The sequence below is a fragment of the Plectropomus leopardus genome, chromosome 13, assembly GCF_026936395.1.
Source record: "Plectropomus leopardus strain MGB_pleo_1.0 chromosome 13, ASM2693639v1, whole genome shotgun sequence".
Lineage (NCBI taxonomy): Eukaryota > Metazoa > Chordata > Actinopteri > Perciformes > Serranidae > Plectropomus > Plectropomus leopardus.
The window spans coordinates 12,729,962-12,746,761 of record NC_142188.1 but is presented as its reverse complement, the minus strand read 5'-3'; the positions used below and the strand labels follow the sequence as shown (position 1 = coordinate 12,746,761).

General features: G+C 39.8%; 2 protein-coding genes across 2 annotated transcripts; one reads left to right on the top strand and one right to left on the bottom strand.

The window, feature by feature from the left end:
- The first annotated feature begins 646 nt into the window (after positions 1–646).
- Positions 647–11,072, top strand: dis3 (DIS3 exosome endoribonuclease and 3'-5' exoribonuclease). The gene is made up of 21 exons (XM_042501793.2): positions 647–1,187; positions 2,207–2,364; positions 2,605–2,801; positions 3,069–3,142; positions 3,263–3,430; positions 4,090–4,248; positions 4,486–4,599; positions 5,442–5,579; positions 5,752–5,898; positions 6,029–6,145; positions 6,235–6,336; positions 6,763–6,827; positions 6,953–7,037; positions 7,136–7,263; positions 7,575–7,661; positions 7,792–7,948; positions 8,299–8,513; positions 8,703–8,871; positions 9,590–9,748; positions 9,850–9,972; positions 10,715–11,072. Exons 1-21 carry the CDS (start codon positions 969–971, stop codon positions 10,781–10,783), a joined length of 2,850 nt encoding a protein of 949 aa, XP_042357727.2. The 5' UTR covers positions 647–968; the 3' UTR covers positions 10,784–11,072.
- A 708-nt stretch (positions 11,073–11,780) lies between these two features.
- On the bottom strand, positions 11,781–16,793 carry bora (bora aurora kinase A activator). Its single transcript, XM_042501795.2, has 12 exons — positions 16,642–16,793; positions 16,203–16,357; positions 15,941–16,047; positions 15,794–15,839; positions 15,196–15,274; positions 15,018–15,062; positions 14,860–14,916; positions 14,484–14,764; positions 14,063–14,225; positions 13,337–13,914; positions 13,057–13,197; positions 11,781–12,555 (listed from the first exon to the last, which is right to left on the bottom strand). The coding sequence occupies exons 2-12, from the start codon at positions 16,350–16,352 to the stop codon at positions 12,535–12,537; spliced, it is 1,668 nt and encodes a 555-aa protein (XP_042357729.2). The 5' UTR covers positions 16,353–16,357; positions 16,642–16,793; the 3' UTR covers positions 11,781–12,534.
- Positions 16,794–16,800: the final 7 nt, after the last annotated feature.

Genomic DNA, 16,800 nt, shown 5'->3' with positions numbered 1-16,800 from the left:
ATTATTTGTGAAAATAAAACAAAACACAGTGTTTTTCACATAGAGAATAAAGATTTCACAAATCTGAAATTGTCTTTTTAATAATAATTATCCTCTCTGGGATAATTCAGTCCAGGTTTGACCTGTCTAAGTACAGTAGTTTTTGATGTGGACCTAGTTCAATGTGATCTACGTGTGGGGGAAAAAAGCAGTGAAATCTTCCCTTTTTTTTGCATTTTCACAAATAGAATAAAGGTTTCACAAATTTCAAAGTGTGTTTCAGACAACGTTGAGGCTTTACTTCAAACGTCTAACATGCTTTCACCACAGTGCGAGGTGCAAAAATCCGGAAAAAGACACAAAAAACATTGTTAAACATTGTAAATTACTTTTCCCTTAATTATCCCCTTAACTGCTAAATAGAAAGCTACGAATCAGAAACTAACTTCAGTGTCGTCACTGGTTTGATTACGACGGTGTTGAGCGGCGTTAAGTGAAGCGCCCCCCGCGGTAATGAAGCTGCATTTACAACCAACGCCCACCTGTCTGTAATATGTTGTAATGCACAGAGCATGCAGTACCGCCTTCTAAACACAGGTGGCGCTTTAACAATAAACTACATCTTATCCACCCTGCCAACCGGTCCCTCTTCTGCCTTTCTCTGCTTTGTTTTCATGGAACAAGCCAGGTGGTCAACCAAAACTAAACACAGACTTGAAAATAGTTTTACATAAAAACCGTAAGATATCTACACATTTTAACGCATACTTTTATGTTAATTTCTGTAAATATTTCTCAATTGAGATTAACAAACACAATTGAAAGCGAACACCTGAAAGTCTTCATGTTATTAAAAACTCCGGGAAAGTATTGTCGGCCCCGGTGAGTTAGTTTACACATGGGCAGCTAGCTGCTAACTCCCTGCTTACCCTCAAATGCAAAGATAAAAACATCGGGATTCAACACTTTTGGGGGCTTTTATCGTCGTCATGCTGAAGTCTAAAACCTTCGTGAAGAAGAAACGGGCGGGTGGGGTGATGAAGATAGTGCGCGAGCATTATCTGAGAGATGATATTTGGTGCGGGAGTGAAGTTTGCTCTGCGTGCAAACAGGAGTCCACGGTGCTGCAGAGAGACGCGTGTATCGAGAGCAACCTGTGCTCTTACCCACATTATGTGATCCCTGACACTAATGTGGTGCTGCATCAGGTAAATATAAAGCGAGTGTCACACTTTCCCTGAAAACCTAATTTCATTTGTGTATTTTATTTGTGACCATTTGATCAAACAGTCTAATGTAGTGATTTCCAGACAACTTGACATGTAATAGCTCCAGTTTGTGCCTCTCATGTATTGTGATAGCGTCGTATAGTATCATGTATGACACTGCAATAAAATATGGCTATATATAACTGAAGACATGAGATTTGTTTACGAATCAGTAGCACTTATTCTTGTGATTGTACTGTTAATGTTAATATGTTCTGTGTGTCTAAATGATTATAACAGTATACTGACAAGATGCAGTTGAGAAAGAGTGTGAGATTAATATGACAATATGATCTAAGATTAATAATTAGCACTTTGGGCTGCATTTATTGCATGAAATATTCTATACAAATGAAGTTTATCACTGTTATTGTTGTTATTATTATGTGTGATATATGTGTGATAGTCATTCATGGCTTCTAGACAATCAAGGGCGTCACAGTGGGGGGAGAAGGGGGTCTGATTACCCAGGGCCCAATCGAAAGGCCTGGAATGAAAAGTTTGGTTTGCGGTTTTTCATTTCTGTACTTAGTGCCTTAGCGAAAGTAACTTGTCAGAATAAATCTGCAAGAAGGCCCTGTTCATCCCTTAATGGTGTAAAATGGAGTAGTCTGCCTCTGCACTAGGTTTTGCCTCTAAATGCAGCTAGCGCCGGGTGAGTGACTTCTTTTGCTGCTGGAGCACCATTGTCATGTCCTCCCCAAGAAAGTGAAATTATTGTTCTGAAAAAAGAAAAGGGAAAGATAGCTGACTGTCTTTGTAATAAATAATTCCAAAAGTCTGTAAAAGAGACATGGACAAAGAGAGGAAGAGTAGGGGATCACAGAGACTTCTAAAGGCCCAGAATTTGGTGCAGTGCCCCTCATTACAATATCCTGTTGTTTTCCCACCTTTGCACCTGATTCTGGATAGCTCTCATTTTTCTTCAACTTTATGTTTACAATTTCTGTGTCCTCCAGATTGACGTGTTGGAAGATGTTATGATTCGTAACGTGATAATCCTTCAGACTGTGCTGCAGGAGGTTCGTCACCGCAGTGCACCAGTCTATAAACGCCTGAAGGACATCATACATGAGAAAGAGAAACACTTCTATACCTTTACCAACGAGCACCACAGGTACAAAAACACCACTGCATCACAACATCTTGATTGCAAAGTGGTAAAATTTTAAAAACATGTAAAAGGAATCAGTGACAAAGTATATTGGTAAGTTAAACACAAAGTTACTCATATTCACCTTCACACAGCGATCTCTTCATTAGACCTCCCTTATTATATGCATTTAAAAAACATGACATACGTTTTTGCCTGTTTGTCACCCTCACACATTAATACTTAGAATTGCTGTTTTTCCAGAGAGACTTTCATTGAACGTGAACCGGGGGAGAGCGCCAATGACCGCAACGACCGTGCAATCCGTGTGGCAGCGCAATGGTACAGCCAGCACCTGAAGACGTCCGACTCCGAAGCAGATGGACTCAAAGTGGTCCTCCTCACCAATGACCAAGGCAACAAGCAGAAGGCAGAGGAGAGCGGCCTGCTGGTGTTCAGATGTAAGAAATTGTGATAAGGGCACAGAAACTGTTTGCTTTAGATGAGTCTAAAAACACTCTGCATCTCAAAAACATGGCTCCTAAAAATGTTCTGGTGAATTCTACCACAAATTGTGCATTTAGGGTTTACAGTTATGAATCAGTCTCCAGTCATGTTTCAGAAACCACTGAAGGCGCCTCCTCTGAGCTCTGTTGCATACAAGCATGCTTATAGCATCAGCTGTATTTACCACTTTGTCATCAGCGTTTATTCACTTATGTTCTCAGGTGAAGAGTACATCAAGAGTCTAATAGGGAACCCCGAGCTTGTGGATCGTCTGGCTTTGTCCAGTGATGACAAGGTATGTATAAATAAAAGCTATTTCCATATGTTGAATTTGTGCCTGTATTTTGTGTGTAGGTATCTGCTTCTTCTTTGCGCTTTTCTCCTTCCACTGATTTCTTTTTCTTCCCTCCGTCAGAATGAAATCACCAGCAGTAAGGTGTTATTCCCCGAGCACCTCCCTCTGTCCAGGATCCAAGCAGGAATTAAGAGTGGCACTTTCCTCCAGGGCACCTTCAGGGCAAGCAGGGACAACTACCTGGAGGCCACAGTCTTTGTCCAGGGAGAGGGGGAGGACAGCACAGAGGTGTGTGTGTGTGTGTGTGTGTGTGTGTGTGTGTGTGTGTGTGTGTGTGTGTGTGTGTGTGTGTGTGTGTGTGCGCACGCCCACATTTGTTTTAATTTGCCTATTTTAATGTATTATGTAATTCTAATTAATCTTGTTTTAGTTTGTCTTTTAATTTACTCTTTTATTCTGTCTCAGTCGTGTTTAATTTTATTATGAGTTCTAATAATTCTGTGTTTACTGCTAATATTCTTTGAAATGTATTTACTCTTATTGGTAGGGGTTGTTATTTTTGTTTTGTAATTGTTTCTCTCTCGTTTATTTATTTTTTTAAGTCTGCCTTAAATTTTGTCAGGCCTTAGTTTGGCATTATTGTTTGGCTCTTATGTTTATGTTGCATCTGCAAGAAACTCTTGTTGCTTCTGCTTTGCCTTGTTTTCCAAGCACTTTTTAAACTCCGTTTTTAAAGGCGTTGCATAAAAAACATTATTATTATTATTATAAATTATTATTCAACATCTGGAAATTTAAGAATCTCCCAAACCTCATCTGAGAATTTGTCATGCTGTGTTGAGATGTATATTTCCAGTTGGAGGAATTAGGACAAGTTAACTGTCTGTCAGTAGTTGAGTGTATGCATACGTTTAAAGTTCTGCTCTGTCCCTCCGGCTTTCTTTCAGGTTCTCATCCAGGGTCTTCAGAACCTCAACAGGGCCGTGTACCAGGACGTGGTTGCCGTGCAGCTGTTGCCGCGTGATCAGTGGGTGGCGCCCTCCTCAGTCGTGCTGCAGGATGAAGGCTCAGCAAAGGATGATACTGAAGAAGAGGAGGAGAAAGCAGTATGTATGAGTTTGAAGAGTTTTCAGACTGGCTTTGTCTCTGCAAACATTTGGAGGACTTTTATGCCGTTTCCACTCTTGTGGTCGGAATAAAATTCAGAAGGAGGGACAGTATCTGAGTGATGTGCTACACAAAAAGCTTATACTTTTTAACTGTGCGATTGAATGACAACCACAAACTGTCCTTTTGTAGCTACAGTGAGTTAATGACCTCTTTGTTCTTATGTGTCTGAGCAGCTAAAAATATCAGCAGCTGAAGCAGCGAGGAAGCCCACAGGCAGAGTGGTGGGAATCATTAAAAGGAACTGGAGGCCGTTGTGTGGCATGCTTAACCCCTCCCATATCAAAGAGGTAAGTCCAGCTGTTCTGTCATAACATCTGTCGTACAGGTTGGTCTTTTTTGTTTGTTTTTGTTGTTGCTTTGATATTGCTTGATTAAAAAATTTGAAGCTGTCCTCAAAATTGGTATGCACTTATATTTAAAAAAAAAGCATTTTAAATAGGGTTTTTATTTACTTTAGTGTGAACAACAATCATGTTATTATCTGTAGGTGTACAACACCAAGAGGCCCCTGACAAATGTATAATTTTATAACAGCCAAAACAAATATTTAGCAGTTATAGCCATATTTTTGGATCATCAGTGAAACCAGCAATGCTGTGTGCCTCATCTTTGACTTACCTATTATCTGTCCAAAATTAAATTAGATTAAAATGAAGTAGGGAAATAAAATAAAATAAAATAAATAAAAGAAAAGAAAAAATAAAATAAAGAAAAGAAAAGAAAAAATAAAATAAAATTTCAAAAAATAAACAAAATAAAATTTCAAAAAATAAATTTAAGCTTGTAGCAGTCCAATAGAATCAGTAAACAAAAAGTTAACAATGTTCCATCAAGTCACCATCCCAACGAAGTCAGGTCTCAGAGGCCCCACATATCGTACCCGTTTCTCCCAGAGCTGTATAAAAATGTCCATCCTGAAGTGCAAAGAGAAAGTAACCTTTTCCATCATGAAAATCGCCACTGTCGCATTTATCCAGTAATTTATAGTCGAACCAACATGCATCATCCATCTTCTGGTCACACTTACATTTTTACTTACATTAATATAATATATTATATTAATGGCCTAGCACTCCCTTGTCTCTTACCCTCAGTACTGACTGTCTCTTTTCTTTCCTTTTTCTTACAGTCAACCCGACACCTTTTCACCCCAGCCGACCGTCGTATCCCTCGCATTCGCATTGAAACGCGCCAAGCATCCACACTGGCAGGCCAGAGGATCATGGTGGCCATCGACGGCTGGCCCCGACACTCCAGATATCCAAATGTGAGTTGGAACCTCTTAAGACTGTCACATCATCGAAACACAGATATCCTACGTCTCCACTAATCAAAGCTTAACAGGAATTTGAATTGTTTTGTTTATTTATATTAAGCTTCACTTCTCTAGCGTGACATGCAATAATATGTATGAATCACGAAATTTACTTCTTTGTCAGGGTCACTTTGTGCGCAGTCTGGGGAACGCAGGAGAGAAGGACACAGAGCAGGAGGTGCTGCTGCTGGAGCATGACGTCCCCCATCAGGCCTTCTCTCAGGCTGTGCTCAGTTTCCTTCCCAAGATGCCGTGGGCCATCACACCAGAGGTATGGACAGGAAATGAGATAAACTGAGCAATGTTCTAGTCTCAGTGTTGTTATCAGTGGGTCCCTCAGCTGATGATTTGAGAGCGTGTAAGTGTGTGTGTATGTAGTAACATGGATGTGTGTGGAGCAGGACATGGTGAGGAGGGAGGACCTGAGGCATCTGACCGTGTGCAGTGTGGATCCTCCGGGATGCACAGACATAGATGACGCCCTGCACTGCAGAGAGCTGGACAATGGCAACCTTGAGGTACACATACTGGACACACACATTCTAATCTACTTAAATATTAGTGTTATATTTCGTATGAGCTCACAGTGATTTTATTTGTTTGCCAGGTTGGCGTCCACATTGCTGATGTGAGCCACTTCATCAGACCTGGCAATGCTTTGGACAAAGAGGCTGCGAACCGTGGCACCACTGTCTACTTGTGTGGCAAAGTAAAAAAAAAACACAAATACACACACACACACAGATGTTTTCACAATATCAGAATTTAAATGTCATATTTGGAAAAAAGTATGTAGTCGTTTAGTGTAACATAATAGACCATTTGACACTTTTGCCATGTGTTCAGCTATTTTATTTTATTTTCTACAGGTTTGCACAATCCATAATTATAGGCTGGATTGCAGTTTAATTATTATAATATATCTTTTTACGATTGCATACATGATTACATATCTAAATATTTACACTCTGAAAGTCCCAACTACATTTGTTGATAGTTTTGAATGTTTATAAAAATCAATATATAATAATATGTTTTCTTTGACCACTAAATATTGATTTTTAGAACCTGATTTTTTCATAAAAGGCTTTTTCTGACTCCAAAAAAACTAAAACGAAATGTCTGTGTCCATCAGAGGATAGATATGGTTCCTGAGCTGCTCAGCTCCAATCTTTGTTCTCTGCGCTCCAATGTGGAGAGGTGAGGACTCGAGATGCAAACACACACTAATACTCACATAACAATCATCATCAATGCTCTTTCTTTCCCCAAAACATTTCAGTGAACAAACAATGAAATTGTTTGTCTGAAATTCTTTATTCCAGGATGGCTTTCTCGTGTATTTGGGAGATGAACCACAACGCTGAAATTCTAAAGACCCGGTTCACGAAAAGTGTCATTAACTCCAAGGTAAAGTGCCAACACACGATGGATGACGACAGGAACTACTCAACATTTTAGTGGTGATGTTTCTGCAACTGATACACTACCACCATCTTGTTTTACAGGCGTCTTTGACCTACGCGGAGGCCCAAATGAGGATTGACGACACCACCAAGAATGATGACATCACCAAGAGCCTGCGAGGTCTCAATAAACTGGCCAAAATCCTCAAGAGGAAGAGGATAGAGAAAGGGTGAGGACTGGGAGATGGGAGTATTAGAGGCAGAAGACTCGATTTTCAAAATGTAGAATGGTACATTCATTCTGCTGTGGGCAGAACATGCTGTTATGAGTTTTATTGGTTTTTACTCACCTCAGAGAGGAAACATGCATCCAAGTTGACTGACAACTTAAACTACAAATCAAAAGCATTGGGAAAAGCAATTTGGAGCAATGATGAAAGAATCAAGAATGCTGAATTTGGGCGATCTTAACTCTTATAACCATGATATATTGAAACTGGTTGGATTTAACATGAATTGTGTTTTATTTGATATCTCATAGGGCGTTGACACTGTCATCTTTAGAGGTCCGTTTTCACATAGACAGTGAAACCCACGACCCCATTGACCTCCAGACCAAAGAACTCATGTGAGTAACCTCAAAAATGGGGAATCCTGTTTGAAACACTTTACCTCATAAGAGCTCATTTTTATGCCCTTTCCAGTGTGGTATGCTGTGTTTTGGACAGATGTGAATAAACCCACCTCTTGGTTACTAGGGAGACAAACTCCATGGTCGAGGAGTTCATGTTGCTGGCCAATATTTCAGTTGCCCAGAAGATTTATGATGAATTTCCAGACTGTGCTATGCTGAGGAAACATCCGGCACCGCCTCCCTCTAACTACGACATCCTGCTAAAAGCTGGAAAGTCAAAGGTGAGGGGAGACAGAAAAATCACTCTGGTTTAGACTTTTCTATGCTTGTTTCTTGAGTTAATGGAATCAGTTTACCGTTTAAACCAGGCAACAGAGCCTTGACTCACTGCCCACGTCTCAGATTTGTTTAAACAGAAATGAATGAATATGGCAATTTAGTCTGCTTCAGGCTACATTTATTGTGACACTTTTATGCTTTTTAACAATATTTGTTCCTGTGGTCGAGTTCAAAGTCGCTGCAAACAGATAAGATGCTATACAGCCAACAGTACAACTTTATCAGAGCCTCAGTGATGTCTGCTATAAATACATTTTAAAGTGTCAACACTTTTTTTTCCTTTTCTCTCCAGGAGGTGGAGATCCACACAGACTCGGCCAAGGCACTGGCTGACTCCCTTGACGTGGCCAGAGTGGACGGCTTCCCGTACTTTAACACGCTTCTGCGCATCTTGGCCACTCGCTGCATGATGCAGGCTGTCTATTTTTGTTCTGGCATGGACAGCGATTTCCACCACTACGGCCTCGCTTCACCCATTTATACACACTTCACATCACCTATTAGGAGGTAGGAAAACAGATATTCTTCACATGTTGACTGCACATGTTGGATCAGGCCTTTTATAACAAAGACGTGCACAGATGAGAAACAACCACAGAACAGTTCTTTGTCACGTCCTTGTGTCATTAATATTCTTCACTTTTTCTTCACTAAACCTCCTCCCCCTCCACCTTCTTCATCTGCTCTCCTGCACAGGTATGCAGATATTATAGTGCACCGACTGCTGGCAGTGGCCATAGGAGCAGACAGCACATACCCAGATTTGATGGACAAACAAAAGCAGTCGGCGCTTGCCAACAACCTCAACTACAGACACAAGATGGCCCAGTACGCACAGAGGGCGTCTGTGGCCTTCCACACACAGGTAACACATGTGGACAGTATCAAGATAAAGAGTCAGCACAACATCCTTTTATTAGCCCATCAATTTTTTAATTGAGTAAAACAGACCTCAAACCAGGAATACTCGACCTACTTTGCCCGGGGGTCACTCCCACTTATCGCTGCGATCCCTCGACTCGTGATAACTTTATGAAGTCACTGAAAACATTTTTATTTAGACAGGCTTTTTTTTAGAATGAATCATCCGTTGTTATTATTATGTATTAACTTTTATATGTTTTATTCCTTGTTATCCATGTGTGTCTCTGCCCTCATGTGGCTTGTTGTTGCTGTGGTTTTACTTGTGTGTTACTGTGTTTTAGCTCTGTGCTGTTTATTTTGCTTTATTGTGTATCTGTTTTTTTAATGTAAAGCACTTTGTGATTTTTATCTGTGAAAGGTGATATATAATGTACTTTACTTGTTGTTTTCCGGATTTTAGGACGTTTGGGATATAGCTGGATCGTCACATGGCATTTTTAAAAAATAGATAATCTCTATTTTGATGCTTTTTATGCTCATTTTTTACATTCACAGTTCAAAAAATCCCAATGTGAATTAATTGATTTTCATTGTGAATTAGAAAACAGCATCCTATCATGAGCCAGATTTAAGCCATCTAAGTTGATGATCACAGCCTTACACCATACTGCTGGATTTACTGCAAATTCATGCTTTTAATACAAATGATCTCTTTCCAGTTGTTCTTCAAAAGCCGAGGCATACTGAACGAAGAGGGATTTGTTCTGTTTGTGAGGAAAAACGCAATCATCGTACTCATCCCAAAGTTCGGCCTGGAGGGAACCGTCTTCTTTGACGCCAAAGACAAGGCGGCCCCAAACCTTGTTTTTGATGAAGAGGTATGTTTGGTTGTTTTTTTTACAGCTTCTTAGAGCAACACTGACACATTCAAACCAACAGAAGATGCTGTGCTTAAATGATCTCTCCTGTGTGTGTTTAGGGTCCCACTCTGAAAGTAGAGCAGCACACTTTCCACATATTTGACAAAGTGAAGGTCACCATCAGCCTGGACGCCTCCAATATTCAGCACCAGAAGATCCGCATGGCTCTGATTGACCCTGTGGTAAGGACTGACTAAACTGAACACAAGTTTCACTTAAATCTTCATCAACACGTACATGTGACACTGACGTGCCAGCTGCAACAAAATAACAAACCAAACAACAAAAAATAACAAAACAAAAACTGCTTGGGTGCAAATACATTTGTACATTCGTAAATGAAGTGTAACTGTTGATTATTGTTACACTCCAGTGTTGTCTTTTTGAGTCCTGCATATAATCCATTTTTTCCCATTTTCTGTTCTGCTTCTCATAGTCTTAGTATGTGTGTCAATTTTTGGCCACTGATCCTTCATTGGTGGTGTTTCCTTATTCCAGTTCCTAGTGATAGCTTTCTTGCTTTGCCACTAGCAGTATATTGATCAATTATCTATCACTGGAAATAACATTTTCTTTAGAGAATTTAAACAGATAAAGCACCAAACAATTGTTAGGAACCTCATATCCTAGTATGTTCTGTAACTCTTACACATCATTTCCCAAAATGCAATTATTTTTGACATATCCAAAAAAACATGAGAATTCATGAGTCAAAAGACCTGCACTCTTGCCAACACTGAACACGAGTTTCACTATTAAATGGCCAGTGGTTCACAATTATGGCCACTTTACATCATTAATTTCAGCCTGAGAGATTTTTCTTCTCCAGCCAAATTATTGAGGTTTGATTCAGGAAGTCCTAATAGAGGAATTTGTTCATTTCAACTCAAAAATACCAGCTTTTTGTACTTGTCATTATTTCAGATCCCTGGTGTGAGCGTTCCAGCCCCAGATGTTGAACCACAGACCAAGAAACCCAAACTGGACCGCTGATACACGAAGAAGTACAGTAAATCCCCCACACCACCAGCTGATCCCTGAAATCAATAACTTGTAAAATGATATAAAAGAACCAATTTGGACTCTTTATTACATCGACACAGATAAGTATATTTTGAGCAAAGGTGCCCATTTTAACACATTTACCACAGTGAAGCTACGTTTCAGCCTTACAAGCATCACTATGCTCTTTTTTATATGTGAAATACTCATTAACACGTAAGTCATATACACAGTTTAACAGTGTAGTAGGCGACTCAGTCATTAAAGTGTTGTTTTTGTACTTAATTGTTTCTGTGGGTTTTTTAGGGCCATCATAATTCTGAAAGGTATACTAAACAGTATCGCCCACTCCAGCTGTGTCCACTTCGTATTTATCCTCGCTATATTTGAGCTGTTTTTGTGATTTTCGGATCTGGCCACTACGGCTGGCACATTCTGTCCAGGAACACGGTAAAATAAGATTTAGGAAAATCCAGCTAGATTTTCAGTCCCTGTAGTTAAATAAACCACCACCGCTTCTGTAGTGGGTTGTAAGTAATGATAAGTTGGATTAGATTTATTTTTTTTATTTTGGTGGGGAGGTGGGGGGTTGTTTGTTTATTTAGGAAAATTCTGCACAGTATACTAATCTGTAAAAGTACTTAGACAGAAAATGGTTCACAAATACTGACAGCAATAACTTTTTTTAAATTAATATAAAAAACACATCTTATCACATCTGCTCAAAGTATTCCTCATTAGCCTTTCTAAATTAATATCCAGTTATTTTGAAAAAAAAAAATATAGAACAGCTATTTAAATCCTTTGAAAAGAACTATGAACCAAAATTTTGAGAACTGTCAAAATGCAGTTACATGGAGTGATAGTCAAAATTAATTATTTGAAGCAGACCCTAAAATATAAGTCTTATTTCTGGACCAAAACACATACAATGAATTGTAGAAAAAAAGGACAATAATAAAAATAAACACTACTTTCTCAAACCACACAAGGAATTCAAGTTAATTTAATGTGACAACGATCCAGCCCATGCTTTAAGTATGTAAAAGAAAAAAAAGGCTCAATCAGCTTTTGATTTGCTAGTGGCATTATTCAGTGCATCTTATTCAGGAATAAATATTCTGACAATCCAAATAATATCCACAAGTAACCTGAATTTTAACAATTCTTCAATAAAAGAAAAAGCTTTCATCATATGAAAACATGATAAACTGTTTTATAAAAAGATAAATACAGTACAAATCAAATGTCATCTGAAAGTGAGGACCTATCAAGTCCATCAGATTAGCACCAAATAAAAACTGAAATGACATCAGCATCAATACAGCATTCAAGGAGGTTACTGTTGTGCAAGTTTGACACAGAACTGACATTTTTTTTCCTTCCCCCTTATTACATCAGTTTATACTGGGCCAAAAAAGAACTGTTGACTTATAATTACAGCTTTTCAGTGTCTTACAGTGGGATTTAGATCTTCTCCCTTCTAACCTGTTTTTAAACATACTATAGCAGAGCTTCTGCTTTCAGTCTGACAACTTGAACTTTAAAAAGAACTAATAACCACTTGTGAAAAGACCCTCAGTTCATACTGCATTAAACAGTTGACCCCATTCACCCTAAACAAATTACTGCAACATAAATGCTCCAAAACATAGTGTAAACTTTGTTGTATTTGATTGCAAAATAATCATCATAAGCTTCCACTGAATGAGGTGTCCCTTTAAATGCATCAATCAGATGGCTCAGTGGTGAGGATAAAACACCTGTAAAAAAAAAAGAAAAGTACTTTGGTGAGAAGAAAAGAAAAAAGTAACTAAAAGACACAAATAAAACCTCGTAGCATGCACAATACTGTTAGTGAAGTCTGCACGATACTTTCAGTAATGCATTTTAAACTATAAGAAACTATAAGAATCCAGAAGCCTGTGTTTGTTTGTAAAAGGTTAACTTAAGGCTTATGTATTGTAACTTTACGTATAAAAATAGATATGTCTATTTAAAATGTTGCCAACAGTCCCTGCCCACACACTTGCATACTTCCTTTACATTGGCATGGATACATCCACTAGAGGTCACTAGTTTCCTTTATAATCACTTCACTTTTCCTTTGCTACCATCCAATTTATGTTACACAATTTATGGTGGCACTGCTATGTTTCGTCCGTATCCTCACGCCAATACAGGCGACAAGAACAAAGAGAATGGACAGAAGGCTCTTCCTGTGTCCGTATCTAACATTGAGCATTAGTGAGCCGTGAACTCACCTTTACTTTAGTGTGTCGACTAAGTTGAAGAGGTTCTTCTGCCAGGTTTGAACTGAAGGACTCTTTACTGTGACAGTCTGAGCCGAGGCCATCTATAAGACTGGCAGTGCCTGCCGAGGTAGTGTTGTACCCGCTGTCCACCTGAACACGGAAAAAGCCATTGCAAATATTCAGTTAGACAAACATCGATATAAAATAACAGATGAGAATCAGTCCATACAGGAGTAAGTTAGAACAAAGTAGCTCTTAATTCTGTCTGGATGAACTTGCTCACACAAACCTGCATGCTGGAATCGTAACGTATGCTGCTTCCTTCTGCCAGAAGAGACACAAACATCTGAGAGCTTTCTGTAGCCGACACATTGCCCATACGAGAGCTGGTCAGCTGTCCAGAAAGCCCTCCGCTTTCTTCCTCTTCATCCTCCAGCTGCCCTTCTATCTCCGTCTCCTTGCCTTCCTCCATTTTCACAGGTTCCATAGGTTCCAGGCTAACTCTCTTTGTGTCAGCGGGGTGGGCGTCACGGACCAGGGGCGACGATGGATCTAGCTCCATAGCAGGGAGAGAAGAGGAGGAGGAGGAGGGGGAGGAGAAGGAGATTTGGTCCTCAGCCTCCAGATTGTCTTGCAGCTTAGGGTTGAGGATTGGGGAGATGAGGGGAGGGGAGGCCCAGCAGCGGACTCTAGGTCGGGGCTTGGGTCTGGCGTTGTGCTGCGGCTCGTTGTAGCAGTGGTGCTGGTGTGGGGAGCAGCTACGTATAGGCGAGCAACCCTCCACAAATGGGCTCTCGTTGCAGGTAGTGCCATCTATGTCCAGGGGAGCGCCGTGTGGAGTCAAATTGCTCTGCTGTCTCCTCTCAGCTAAAGAAAGATTCGGACAGAAGAAACTTTAGTTGACATCATCCCAATGTCGTTTTTAAAAGTATCTTGTGTCGTAAATACCCTATCATGAAAACATTTTTTTCTGCTTTTCACATTTTGGTGATTAGTTACAAAACAAACAGTGTACCTGAACATATGGGTGTGCGTGCTGCATGTGCAAGAATAGGAGAAATTGTGGGGGAGATGAGGCCAGCGGGAGACGACCTGTCAGGGAAAAGAGGACTGGTGATGCTGCCCAGGCTGCAGTCCCGGAAGCAGCCGTGCTGGATGGGACTGGATGAGAACTGACCCTGTAGTTAAGACAAGTGACAGTAGTATATTTAACAATAACTAAATTTTTTTAAAATAATACAATAAATATTTAAAAAACAGTGTAACTTGATTGTAACTTCTTGATAAAAATCATTTTCAGCAAAAATGTTAATTGTGAAGTAAATGCATATGAGCAGGACCAAAATCTGCAGTACTCTCAGGCTGCCAAGATCAGTCAATGACCAGAAGATGGATAATCAAAATAAATACAATTTGCATCCCTCCACTCGACTCACCGTAGAGGGAGTCGGAGCCGACACACCACAGGACAAAGGTGAGGAAAAGATCGATGATAAAGCGTCTCCCTCTGAACCTGCTGCCCCTCCCACAGCTCCCTCTCCTCGGTCTAGAGAAAGCCTCTCCTGCCTGGTGTGGCTTCTCTCTGGACTTGGCGGACTGGAGCTGTCAGAGCCGCTGTAAGAGCCCCTGCCATCGAGGAAGAGTTTTCGTCTTAAGGAGGAGGAACTGAGACTCTCCTGCACAGCATCACATGGTTCGTCATAGCGGTAATAATCCCCTGTGGAGAGGGAAGAAACAGACAAACATGATGACCTGATGTTTAACACAAAGTCATAACTGATTTTATTGTGCTGGCATTTATTGGAGGCTTACCTAGTATTTTCTCCAAATCAAAAGCCAAAGGTAACGAAAGAGTTGTCTGACAAGCAACTGTATGAGAAACATAATGTAGAGAGATGAAAAACAAGTTAGTAAATGAAGAAGGAAAGGAGAGGAAAGTTATTTCAAACCCTCTCAAAGAAGACACAAACCTGAGACTTTTTCTGGCTCCTCTGCAATCACTGAAGACTTAAAACCTACAAGTGCAAAGACACAATATTGTAACACAAACATTAAAAGTTTAATGTACAAAACAACAATACAACATGAAATGTATGACAATAAGACTTTTACAAATGAAAAATGAATAGAAACAATAACATGACTTACTTTTTGTATAAACCTGAGGGCCTTTACGGGTGTCTGGTGCTGCCCAGGGCGAGGGCACGATGGCTCCTTTGGTGAAAAACTTTATTGGGGGACAGACAAAGGACATAATTACAAAATTAATCAATAAATCTTCAATTAATGGACTTCTCTGTCGCGGTCAACCAATATTGGTTTTTCAGGGCCGACACCGATTATTTAGTTAATGAGACCAATAACTGATACTTGGAACCAATATGCATTTACAATAAAAACAAAACATCTCTGTCAATACTTAAAATTTGGAATATAACAAACTCCAATACAAAACTTTTTTAAAATGCCTTTGGCAAATGTTTAATCAAAACTGAAATGTTTAACATCATTTACAGCAAGTTCCTTGCAACTTTTTTTTTAATAAAGTTAAATGAAAATGTAATAAAAAACAAATAGATAAAAATAGCTCCCAGAGGCTTTGATGCTGACACTTTCTTTGCACTTTTTAATTAATTAATTTGATCACCAATCATTCAAATAAAATGCCAAATATCGTCCAGGCTGATAATCTGTTGACCCTTACTTCTCCGTCACTAAACACTATGATTATTTTTGAATAGCGTACCTGCTCAATTGCATTCTGACGCTTTTCCTCAATGTCAGAGTCCATCCTAGATGTTTGGTAGAAGAAAAAAAAAGCCACTTTAAATTCTCCACCATCTTCAATTTGTTCTCCACATGTAACACATTGAGATATTACTTTATCACATACCTTGTCTGACTGAGGTAGAAGGACTGTCGCTGGATTTCCTCTGGGTCTATGTGCACTGGGAGAAGACTGGCCATTTCATCAATAGACCAGTTGAACTTGGGTGGAGTCTGAGTGAGGCAAATGAAGAAGTGAGTAAAAGACTGCATATCAGCAGAGCAGAAATATTGGACAAAACACAGCATTTAGATATTTGCAGGAAGAGATGTGTGTCTGTGCCACATGGTTTGTAGGTCTAAAGTATTTTAGGTGTGTTCAGACTTACAGCTTTACAAGGCTTGGACTTGAAGACAGATGGGCTTGGCACCAGAGGTTCATGGAGGTGGTGGTAGTCATTGGGACTTTCAAAGGGGTTTCTGATGGATGGCCTGCCTGGAGTCTCTGGAGTGATCTGTAGCTCAATGTGGTCCCCCATTTTACCTAAAAAATCCAGTCAGTATCAGAAAAAAAAATGATATTTCAGACATAGTTACTCAAACAACAGTCTCTTTTTCGTTGTAAAGTAGGTCAGATGTTTAGTTTGGTAGGTTAGCTGTTACTTTCTCTGTTTCTATAGCGTTAACAAGCCTTCGAACCAGCTAATGTGGAAGAAATTTGGTCACAGCGTTTCCTCCTTCCCTCTTCAATAACACACCACTTTTACGTAAAAAACATAAAAGTACGTTTAAATATTGCACATATAATGTTCTGGCATTGGTACTTACGACTGTTAATGAGCCAGGACTTTGGGCAAACAGCTAAAAACAACCTTCATTGAAGAGTCGGCAAACAATCAGCAGCTACAGTGTTCAAACGTTTATTTCAATTTCGCCTACACGGCCCGCCAGCCAATAGGAACGCCGCAGGAAGTCCTCGGGAACCAA